We start from the raw sequence: 11,987 nt of genomic DNA, 5'->3' as shown, positions 1-11,987 counted from the left end.
GAAAAAGATTTGTAGTAAAATTCTATGGACATTTGTGACGTCATCTGTAGCCCAGCAATATGACATTTTAAAAACAGACCAAAGCAGAATTGTGTTTTGGTTGAATTTAATACAAGTATTACCTATGCACTATGCGTCAATACAGTCTGCACAGCCACAGACAGAAGTCACCAAAGAAGCTACAATAACATGGCAAGATTGCATTTCAGAAATACAAATCATGATTAGAACAAAGAAGAAGAATAAAGTTAATGCACATTTGAACGTTTTGATGGAGAATTTACAGTTCATCCTGGAAAAGTCCCATCCACAAATAAATAAGTCCACAAGTGTCCAAACTCATGAGCGGCTGTTCAACGTAAAAAGAACAGAAGAGGGCGCTATGGAGCGAGTAAAAACACAGGTCATCCAAACGCCGGAGCCGTCTGAGTGAAGTTCTGTACAAGAGTCTAGAGTTTAGTGTTCTGACGAGCAGGCCGTGTGCAAAAAACAACCTGCAACAGAAAAGAGCAGAAATGTGATGACATCCAAAACTCATGAAACAATATTAATGATGGTTATAATTATGATTATGTTTACTATGATTAGGAGGAAGAAACAGGAAGCCCTCAGCTTTCAGTGTGTTTGTTATTGTCTGTCTGTCTATGACAGAGCTGTTAGCTCTGTGTTAGCTCACCCTGCAGCTGTAAGCTCTGTGTTAGCTCACCCTGCAGCTGTAAGCTCTGTGTTAGCTCACCCTGCAGCTGTAAGCTCTGTGTTAGCTCACCCTGCAGCTGTAAGCTCTGTGTTAGCTCACCCTGCAGCTGTAAGCTCTGTGTTAGCTCACCCTGCAGCTGTAAGCTCTGTGTTACCTCACCCTGCAGCTGTAAGCTCTTTGTTAGCTCACCCTGCAGCTGTAAGCTCTGTGTTAGCCCACCCTGCAGCTGTTAGCTCTGTGTTAGCTCACCCTGCAGCTGTTAGCGCTGTTAACTCTGGGCGATGGAGGAGCAGTCGGTGACCAGCAAACCCACAGTGCCTGTGGCCAACGTTGACTCGCCACTGGTTCCCACGGCGATGGCTCCAATAGGCACGGCCACACCTGCTACGGTGACGCCCGCCACATCGCCTACAGTGACGGCCTCCACAACAGGGTCCTCAGGGGCCTCGCCCTGAGCAGCGGGGCCCAGGTGTGGCTCGCTCTGGCCCGTGGCGTGAGTGCCCATGTGGCCCTGGAGCTGCGTGGCTGTTTTACACTGGACTCCGCAGAGCTGGCACAGCAGAACACCACCCGCTGCCCCCCCAAAAGCCCCCCTTGCACCCCCACTCTCCTTCCACTCCTGCCCGTGGTGCTTCTGGGCGTGGACGCGCAAGTACGTCAGCGTGGTGAAGCCTGGAAGAACATGAGGGGAAGGTCAAATACCAACAGCAGTGATGTTCTTACTAACAGTTAAGCCACGTTTCAATTGGTCCTGGAGCGATTGAGCAGGGTTCTTTTAATGACTGCGTTTCCTGCTCCGGGCCTATGTCTGCATCATTAGTCTGCTACGAGAGCAACTGAGCAACTGGTCGTCACTACAGGAAACAGCTGTTGCTAACGTGCTTTGCTAGCTTTGTTTTGCTAAGGGGGCTCAACATATCAATGGAAATACGGAGCTTTTGTCAAAAGATCAAGTTTGGTGAAAAATTATTAATTTGTGTTTCTGCCATTTGTCGTCTTGCTTTGGCCTGAGTCTGCGTTCTCTCTTGTCAATCATCTGGCTGAGGTGTGGAGCTCCTCCTGAGCTTAAGTCCACGTGGAGCCCAAGAGAGCCAGAGCGCTTTGTATTGAATATTGAATAGTAGTAGCAGTAGTAGTGTTATCAGTGGTACTCACTGCGGTTGCAGAGGTGGCAGGAGTGGTGCTGTGATTGGTTGTGGACTCTCATGTGATCGGTGATGTAAGCGGCCGACAGCAGTTTTCCGCAGATGTGACACGGAACCTTCTCCTCGTGACGAATCAGATGAGCTCTCAACCTGTCCCGGGTTGCAAAGGCCGAGGTGCAGGTCTGAAAGAGAAGGTCCAAGGACCAGATTAGCCGTGGTTTGCCCAGTGAAAATAGCTGCCTGGTTAATTTGCACGTTGTGGCCATTTAATTTAATCCACCCAAAATACACGTATTTGTTTAATGGAATTTTATATTTAAGGCTTTCCTCAATAATACACAGTACACCCTTTAAACTCTTCATTTATTTCCTGCTATAGCAGCTCTTCTCTCTTGCTTTTGTTCAGCCGTGCTGTTCACGTTCACAGTGCATTATTGTGTAAATACGTACGGTGCATTTGAAGGGCCGCTCTGTGGAGTGCACCTGTCGCACGTGGCTGTTCAGATGGTCCGGTCTGAAACAAAAACAAAAGAAACTAGATTTTGCAATGGCTGAAGCCATTGCTTGAGTGTCTGCATTCTTGCTGAAAGTGTACATGTGTGTAAGTACAAATTTGTTGAAGTGTGAAGTTGTTTGAAGTTGTTTAATTGTGTTAAAAGTACTTTTTGTGTTAAAAGTACTTTTTGTGTTAAAAGTACTTTTTCTGTTAAAAGTATTTTTTGTGTTAAAAGTTTTTTTTGTGTTAAAAGTACTTTTTGTGCTAAAAGTATTTTTTGTGTTAAAAGTACTTTTTCTGTTAAAAGTACTTTTTCTGTTAAAAGTATTTTTTGTGTTAAAAGTATTTTTTGTGTTAAAAGTACTTTTTGTGTTAAAAGTACTTTTTGTGTTAAAAGTACTTTTTGTGTTAAAAGTACTTTTTGTGTTAAAAGTATTTTTTGTGTTAAAAGTATTTTTTGTGTTAAAAGTATTTTTTGTGTTAAAAGTACTTTTTGTGTTAAAAGTATTTTTTTGTGTTAAAAGTACTCTTTGTGTTAAAAGTACTTTTTGTGTTAAAAGTATTTTTGGTGTAAAAGTATTTTTTTAATGTAAAAGTACTTTTTTGTGTAAAAGTACTGCATGTGTGTAAAAGTACTACATGTGTGTACAAGTACTACATGTGTTTAAATACTAATGTGTTGAATTCTGAATGTGTTGAAAGTGTTTGGAAGTGTGGAAGGGTTAATATTTGTTGAAAACATGAATTGTGTTCAATGCCACATTTATTACAATGGGTTAAAGTACTTTTGTAAATACTGTAAAAAGTACTCGTAGTACAAATGTCAAAAGTAATAGCACACGTAAGACTGTGAAAGCGATCGTAATGAGGTATCACTTGTTGAAATCGGTGAAAGCGTCAAGGAGTTGAAACTTACCGAAGGTGGAAAAGTGTCAAAATACTTATACTTTTGTAAATACTGCAAAAAGTACAAGTATTACAAATGTCAAAAGTAATAGCAGTAATGAGACAGTGAAAGCGATCGTAATGAGGTATCTCTTGTTGAAATCGGTGAAAGCGTTAAGGAGTTGAAACGCGCCAAAGGTTTTGACTGGAAAGGGTTAAAATATTATACTTTTACAAATACTGCAAAAAGTACAAGTAGTACAAATGTCAAAAGTAATAGCAATAATGAGACAGTGAACACGATCATAATGAGGTATCACTTGTTGAAATCGGTGAAAGCGTTAGGGAGTTGAAAGGCGCCGAAGGTCAGGAAAAAACTGGAAAATATAATAATAATAATAATAATAAATATAGCCGCAAGCGGCAATGATCGGCCCTCGCCACGCCGCCGCCACGCCGCCGCCACGCCGCAAGAGGAGCCCCAATTGTCCTTTTATTACGCCTACTGCTGAATCTGTGACGCTGTCACATCTTCTCCCCTTTGTTTTACCATCAAAAAGCTATTTTATTTTGAATTCTTGGCAAAATGTGCGGCTTTGCCGCACAGACACCGTGACTCTTTGAATGAAAATGTGGATAACTTTTGATGGTCTTGAAGATGAGTCTCACCAAATTTCAGGTTAATAGGGCTGACGCCCTGGGAGGAGTTTGTGAAAGTCTAAAGTGTAAACATGAAAGGTTTCGGTCATCGTTACGGCAACGCCATAACAATTATGACATGAGTCATTGACTTTTTTGATGGGGATGCTAAAATTGAGTTGTGTGTCAAATTTCATATAATTTCGCAAAACTAAACATTTAACCTCCATATAAAATCTGTAGGGGGCGCTGTGGCGCCAAATGAATTTATTTCACTTCAAGTAGGTTTAGGGCAAAGAGTTTAACAACTGATTCTAATTTGACGCAATTCGGACTTTATCTGCGCAAACGGCAGAAATTTTAAATATGGGAGATTTCTGAAATTCTAGCTACAGTTTGCGGCTTCGCCGCTCAGAGACCGTGAGAGGTATCAATGTAATTTGGATAACTTTTGATGTCCCACTCCTCAGTAGCATTTTCACCAAATTTCAGCTTTTTAGGGCCAACGCCCTGGGAGGAGTTCGTAAAAGTACGACGTTTGGAAAAACTCCGAAGTCATGTTTAGCCATTTTTGAAGCAATATGGCCGACATTTGGTTGGGCGGACGGCATTGCCGTAATAATATTTTTTACTTCTCTTGTCACCATCTACCTCTGCGCCAAATTTCATGATTCTACGATCAGATTTTTTTTGGGTCATTTCCCATCTCTCAATGCATTTTTGGTACATTTGGTGGCGCTGACGCGCCAATTTTTTTTATTTTAGAAAAGGGAAATAGCCAGAATGTAGAGAGGCACGATTTTTAGAGGTGTGCAAATTTTTGTGACTTTTCGTCAATGTTCACTGGGTGAAAAATAGGGGGGTTGGTCCCGAGAAGAAGAAAGAAAGAAAGAAAGAAAGAATAATATTCCGATGCGAAAACAATGTTTCCCATTTTTCAAATATCATAAACTATACATTTTCGGAAAGCGCTCGCGCTTTCCTACCTCATGGTGTGGGTCCCTGGTCACTGACGGGTACTTTCGATAATTTTGAGTGGGCTCCGCCCACTTTGTGTTTTTGGCCCTCTATACAGTAATAATGTTCAATTTTTGCATTACATGCTTATATGCACGGAACATGCAAGAGATGGGGAACGTATTCGTGAGCTACTTAGCGCAAATGAGTGCTTTATATGGGGATGACGACCGCTTCGCGGTCGTCATCCCAATGTAAAGTGCTCGTTTAGTGCGAACTTTTGCACGGGCTTCGCCCGTTTACAACGGTAATGTTCCATTTTCCTACAACTAATTAGTATGCACGGGGCGTGCATGAGTGGAGGAGTGCGTTAGTGAGTGTTTGGAAGTGGGCGAGCGCTTCGCGCTCGATTTCGTGCGCACTACGTGCGCACTTTCGCAGCCGTGCTTCGCACGGCCTTACGAGATTAATAGGCCTCTCGCCAGCTTGTGGCGCTCGGGCCTAATAATAATAATAATAATAATAAAAAACACTAGAACATATAGTGTCTGCGAGACATCTCGCAGACACTCAATGATATAATCCACAATCAAACCATTAGCTGTGTGTTCATTCACAGTGTGGTCGTTTTGTGCAGCGCTGAAACAACTCTTCGAATTCATCCAAACTAATCCATTATCATTATCTGAACTTTATTTTTAGATTGTCTTTATCAAAATGTTTTACCTAAACTGACTGAAATATGGAAAGGACAAAATCTATCTAATTTCCTTCTTTTCTGTTGGCACGAATAAACAAAATCAGAATTTGGTGCCATTATTCATCTCAGTCAGTAAAAGGACTTTAAGACATAAGATTAATATGACAAGTTTGTGGAGCCAAAACCAAAGTAATAATGACAAGGACAAACATTTGTGGAGTTCCATTAGATTTTGGATATTGTTCTTGTGGTGTTACTTTTAATGGCGGCTGGCAGCCAACAGAAAAGGTGCATTTACCGCTACCTACTGTAGTTGTACGTCTTCAAAGTATGTGTTTTACGCTATACCGTAAGAAAATAAAGGAGAGAGAGATTTCTGTTGTGTTCTATGTTGCGTGTTATGTTCTCTGCTCTGACCGTGAGAAGGCCTTGGCGCAGTGCGGGCACACGTAGGGCTTCTCGACGCCGCCCTGGTGCGAGCGCACGTGGTAGCTCATGCGGTCTTTGCGTTTGAAGCGCTGTTGGCAGATGGGGCAGGAGTACGGCTTCTCATCAGAGTGCGACAGGCGGTGTCGGTTTAGGTGGTACACGTCTCTGAAGGCTTTTCCACACACTTCGCACGCATGGTTCTTTCTGATGGGCGGCGCCACGGGGGCCGGGGCCGCAGACTAAACACACAGAGAAATGAGAGGGGCTCGGGATCAGTCTGCATCGTTTTGGGAGCTCTGTTCACAGCTTATTCTGTCATATTTAAATTTTAAACAGCAAATAGACACTTAAACATGAATGTGACTGAAGGCAACCATAAAACAGACTGACTGACTTATTAGATTGAAATACTAATGGTTTAAAGTCTTTACAACAACAACAACAACAACAACAACAACAACAACAACAACAACAACAGACACACACTGACACAGGAGTGTGGGAGGGCATCTGACCTGATCGACAGAGCCAACCACGACGACGGCCTGGATGGGCTGAGGGGGCGTGGCCATGGATATGGTTGCTGGGGTGATGGAGACTGTTGCTGGGGCAATTGAAACAGAAACTGTGTCCATGGCGACACTGACAGTGGGCTGGGCCTGTGAGCACAGTGACATCATTATAAAACAGACCTAAGTAAGATTTAAAGTTTTACTTTAAAGTCTTAAGAATAAAGTCTAAAGTCTAAAACGTACAATTACAGTAGGTGGCGGTAATGTAAGACAAGAAGGGAGAGACTAAACAGCCACTGCACAAGAGGCTTTATCAGCACAGAAGACATGCAAGTTCAGGACCACAGAACGCTGTGCACCTTCATCTTAAAGCCTCTAACCGCTCTATTCAAGACAGTGAGGTGAAGATTCTAAGCAGGGAGAAAAGATGGTTAAAGAGTTAAAGAGACAATCTTTGTTAAAAAAAAGAAAAAACGTCCATAGAAATGGTGGTTTAAGATTCAACCTTCCGGTCGAGTTTTGAATCCCTGGAGATATAGACGCCCAGGGCATTCGGATGTTAATTAGGTACTCAGTGAGGAGGGAGCGAAAGCCAGGTTACAATAGGAGGTATTGATAGCCCATTTAAGGGCTGATAGAAAATGGTTAGACATCGTTTTTATGAAGTAATGTTGTCTTCTGTGTTTGACCGTCCAATCAATGCGACAGTCGGTGAGTGCGCTGGCTGAGAACCCTACGTCATATCTCGAGGGGGGATCCTAGAGCAGGACTAGAACAGAACAGAACCAAGTCTACATCAGGGTGCGCGCGTGGCCTGCACCCGAGCGCGCGTGGCCTGCACCCGAGCGCGCGTGGCCTGCACCCGAGCGCGCGTGGCCTGCACCCGAGCGCGCGTGGCCTGCACCCGAGCGCGCGTGACCTGTACTCGAGTGTGCGTGGCCTGTACTCGAGCGTGCGTGACCTGTACCCGAGCGTGCGTGGCCTGTACTCGAGCGTGCGTGGCCTGTACCCGAGAGTGCGTGACCTGTACCCGAGAGTGCGTGACCTGTACTCGAGTGTGCGTGGCCTGTACTCGAGTGTGCGTGGCCTGTACCTGAGTGTGCGTGGTCTATACCTGAGTGTGTGTGGGGAGTGAGAGCTGCAGCAGCGACAGAGGAACGCTCGGCCTCTGCGTCTTCACTGCCTCGTCCTTCTCTCTGTCCGCTCGGTCCTTCATCTTGATGCCCGTGTGAACAGACTGATGCCGCCGCAGGTTGTAGCTGTTCTTAAACTCTTTGTTACATGTGGCACAGATGTGGGCGGGGCGAGCGGGCTTGACCAGGGCTTTGACTGGAGAGAGAGAGACCAGGGTCAGAGAGGGGCTGAAAGTGGAATTACTTTAGTTGAACCAGGACTAAACCAGATTCCCATACTTTAATTGATATTTGGGGCTGTCACTAAAGCACATGTTGTGAACTCCATTAATTTATTAAAAGGGGCGTGGCAAGCAAAAGCTTCTTGTTGGACTCTTCTCATAGTGAAAAAATCTACTCTGCAGATTTGGATCATTTTCTTGAGTATTGTGATCTGACTGAGGGACAGGCTGTAATGCTGTACGAGAGGATGGGTTCTTGCTCACCAGGCATCGGCTCCTCGCTCAGCGCCGCTGTGTCCACGGTGGACGGAGGACTGACCAGAGGCTCCTCCGAGGTCTGAGTCTCTAGCTCCGGGAGCAACTCGGACTGAAGCGGAGCATCGGTCTGCGTCTGGGACGACGGCGTCTGCAGGACAACAGGTTTAGGACAAGGTTAAAACTGGGTTTAAGACTGGGTTAGGTCAGGGTTAAGACTAGGTTTAAGACCGGTGACCAGGTTAAGACCAAGTTAAGTTAAGACCGGGTTAAGACACACACTATATCAGAGCTGCTTTAAATAAATTGAACACTGGGTTTTACTCCATTTACCGGAGATTTAACAGCACATTATGACACACACTTTGCATTTTTTATGATTTTTAGCATTTACTGGACAAATACAGAAATGTTTAACGCACAATAGTTTATACATTTGTCTACAGATATATTACACACTTGAAATAAAATTTTGAGGCATATTTTATATTATTTTTTGACATTCTTTGCATCAGAAAAGCAAACTAACTGACATTTCTACCCAAATGTAGTGTTGTTTTAGTCAAAAGCATGAGTATTTAGATCTGATATCAGTTAAATATGATATTAGTGTATTGAATTTTGTCCCCAGTCGCTCCTGTTTGGGAATCTTGAACATTTAATGACACGGGCCCGTTTATTCCTATATTAGTTTATGAATAATGGCATTTAAAAGCAGGTTTTGCAGTGGCCCGGAGCGGCAGAGCTCCGTCCAGCCTGTGCCCGGCCACTGACCTCCCCCTCCCGCCTGTGAGAGCCCCCGTGTCCCCCCCGAACCCACGGCCCCCCAATGCTCCGCTCCCCGGCCCCAGCCACACTCACCTGGAACAGGAAATTACTCCACGACGTGTCCATGGTTCACGAGCAGCAGCAGCGGGAGGAGGCAGGAGCCGAGGCCGAGCAGCAGTGCGAGCAGAGCGGCCACAGAGGAGCTCCGCGCGCCGCTCAGAAAACAGCCAAACCCGAAGCCGAAACGGACCCGAAACTGACCAAAACTCACGGAGCTAGAGTAGATTACACCTGCATTTGATGGGAATGTTTGCGTAGAAATGTTTTAATATGTCAGCTTAATAAAGAGCTGCTCAAAAGATGCTAAAAATGCGACAAATCACCGCGGGAGCCATGCTTTTAGGTGATGGTTCATTTTCATACGTTTGCTTATGTCTACTGGTGATAAACAACATGCAATTATGTTAAAATGAAATAAGTTACAGTCGAAATCATCCTTAAAAGCTGCGAGGTGTCATTTATTATTATTTGTTTTGTAAAAAAAGGCAAAGCGCTGGCTCCGGAGAGGCCCAGTCGTCGCTCCGCAGCCTCGGCTCTGCGTGGAGCTGCTCCCCGGCTTCAGAGCGCCGCTGCTCGGCCTGCGTCCGTGACTCCGCCCCGGCGTTTGGCTCCGCGCGGCGACATGTTTTTTCAGTTTTTTTTCCTCCCGCTCGCCCTCCCCTCCGCCACAGCCCGTTTTCTTTTTTTATCGCGTCTTCAGCCCCTCGCAGCTTTAAAGGGAAAGGATTTGGTGAACCCTCCCCACTCGGCGTCACGGTCCCGGGCTCGCCTCTCCCGCTCGCCCCCGCTCCCCAGCGCTCTCCGTGGGCCGAGCCTCCTGAAAACCCCCGCGGCGCGTCGATGATTTGTCTCGGTGCTGCCGTCGCTTTCTCCCCCGCGGGCGCTGAGGCGGCAGCAGCAGCAGAGGTGACACGGGGGTCCGGGTCTGGTTCGCTCGGTTTTGGCGCGGTTTCCCCGGTAAAATGGTGCCCGCTGCTCCGGTGAAACGGCGCCGTGTCCTCCGCGTCTTAAAGGTAACGACGCGCGTGTGCAGCCGGAGCCGGGGTCAGCGCTCGGGCCCCGGACACGGACACGGGACCGTTCAGCCGCCGCGTCCACGGAACCGTCACGACAAATGTTTCTCTCCAAACGTTTCCTTACAAGTGTCCTTCATTTTTGGCGTTTCTTTGTTGAATGCCTTTGTTTGGGAGCGCGCGAGCCTTTATTTCATTCAAATGATCTTCTCTTGATCAGAACAATGTAGATGTTATTCTTTACTTCACCTGCACAAACTGTACATACAGACTGTAACAATAGACTCTCTTTGAATCATTCGACTGTTCTATAATTACTCATGTATTGTAGGTTTAGGACATGTTTTCCACACAAATACAAGTCTGAAGAATCCTAAACCTAATCAAATCATAACGAATCATAAAATAAAGTTGACATTTTCCACGTTGCTCTTTAATGTTTGACCTTTGGGAAGAAAAATCACATTTACTATTTGAAATTCAACAGTTTTCATCTCCTTGATTTAAAAAGCAAAAAAGTTTATATGTTTCAGTGATACCATACAAGAGACTTTTTAAGAACTTAATTTCAAAGGATTCTCACTTTGTTTTTGTGAAATCCCAGCTCACACAACCTTCAGTCCTCAATGTGATTGCACTGAATACAAGGTAAAGGACAATTAATTCTATTCTAGTTTAATCATATGTAAAATGGACCATGTTTAAACACAATAATCTCCTAAAAGAAAAGATGCTTTACACCAGGTTAGACTAAAGTAGTTCCGACAGCAGAATCTGAACACTTTATTGATCTTCAAAAGGAAATGATTCAGTCCTTGGTTTAAGAAACACAATTAAAATACATCCAAATATCTATTCACAATCAAAGAGAATCCACTCATTTGTTTAAAAATATCACTCTTCACATTCAACATTTCTTTCTATCGTGTCCTCTGCATGGGCTCCTTCTGCAGAGGCGTAGCTGCCCGACAGGCCGAACAGGCAATTGCTTGGGGCCCCTTGATCACCAGAGGGCGGTCCTCATGCAGGTCTCTCTGTTGACCATCCTCAGTCCTGGACATGTACTCTCCAACTGTGGCAGAAGAACCACACTCTGTGTTTTAAAGGCGTAATGGACGATTTTTTGGCAACTTGAGAACTGCGCATGCGCACTCTCTCGTGTGGACTGATACAACACACACATGCGTTTGTTTATTAGCGCGACGGATCGCATCGTCTCCCATAGATTTCCGTCTTCTTCTGAGTCAGCTCGAACTGTCTTTCTCAGTCTTCATTTTGTCCCGTACACTGAGGGAACTATATTATTATAGATCAGCGGAAACGTGCTGCTCTCTGGGGAGGAGCCGCACGCGGCTGCAGGTGAGCAGTAGGTGCGTTTTATGATTGATACGTGGCAGGACTAATCGGCAGTCCACGCCACGAGCAAATAAGACTCAGATTTGGGCCAAAAAATTGTCCATTCAACCTTTAAGTTCAAAGGTAAGGAGAAGAAGGGGTGGAGTCTGCATCCTTGTGATGTTTTGCTTGGGGAACACCACGGTCCTTCAGAGTCTCACACAACACAGCTCAGGGGCCCCGAGATCCTCCAGGGGCCCAGTGTATTTATACCAGTCCAAATGTGACAGAGGCTAGCACCAGCCTCAAAGCTGAGGCAATTACCAACTCTCAAATGAAATATCAAAATTATTTTATCAATAACTAACAGTTATTTCAACTGAAGGTTTGTTAGAATGTAACCGAGACATTGACCACTTTTCCGGAAATAATTGTATCAACTGTGGTTTATGAACATTTATTGACCGAACTATCAAACAGATAAATATGAATATGGAATGTGCAAATTAATCATTAGCAGGTGGAGAAACTAGATACGACTGTTCTAGATCAATCTAATTGTGTTAGGTTAAAGTTGATACTAAGATGATCTCATCAGCCAAATGGAATGTTCTACAACCAGAAGCAGGAGGTTCAGTCGCAGGGTCCTGAATATCCAGCGTAGCTGTCGGACTCTGGAAAATGAAGTCTGAAGAATAAAGTCTGGCGGTATTGCAACACTTGGATGCCAACTGCCATTAAA

General features: G+C 44.8%; 1 protein-coding gene across 1 annotated transcript; it reads right to left on the bottom strand.

Moving 5' to 3' along the window:
- Positions 1–89: 89 nt before the first annotated feature.
- LOC140358142 (myc-associated zinc finger protein-like) lies at positions 90–9,969 on the bottom strand. Its single transcript, XM_072442816.1, has 9 exons — positions 8,931–9,969; positions 8,079–8,220; positions 7,575–7,789; positions 6,464–6,607; positions 5,937–6,187; positions 2,293–2,356; positions 1,853–2,024; positions 947–1,369; positions 90–494 (listed from the first exon to the last, which is right to left on the bottom strand). Exons 1-8 carry the CDS (start codon positions 8,961–8,963, stop codon positions 966–968), a joined length of 1,425 nt encoding a protein of 474 aa, XP_072298917.1. The 5' UTR covers positions 8,964–9,969; the 3' UTR covers positions 90–494; positions 947–965.
- Between the last annotated feature and the right edge of the window lie 2,018 nt (positions 9,970–11,987).

The sequence above is a fragment of the Eucyclogobius newberryi genome, unplaced genomic scaffold (genome assembly GCF_026437365.1).
Source record: "Eucyclogobius newberryi isolate DKJ021-1_F unplaced genomic scaffold, fEucNew1.0.hap1 SCAF_13, whole genome shotgun sequence".
NCBI lineage: Eukaryota > Metazoa > Chordata > Actinopteri > Gobiiformes > Gobiidae > Eucyclogobius > Eucyclogobius newberryi.
The sequence above is the reverse complement of the archived record's forward strand: the minus strand, read 5'-3'. Positions and strand labels throughout refer to the sequence as shown.

Excerpts from the sequence above, each read along its gene's own strand:
- LOC140358142 (XM_072442816.1), bottom strand. The coding sequence starts at position 8,963 with ATGGACACGTCGTGGAGTAATTTCCTGTTCCAG. Across the intron at positions 7,790-8,078 it reads GAGCGAGGAGCCGATGCCTG|TCAAAGCCCTGGTCAAGCCC; the intron begins GTGAGCAAGAAC and ends CTCTCTCTCCAG. Across the intron at positions 6,188-6,463 it reads TGGTTGGCTCTGTCGATCAG|TCTGCGGCCCCGGCCCCCGT; the intron begins GTCAGATGCCCT and ends CTGTGTGTTTAG.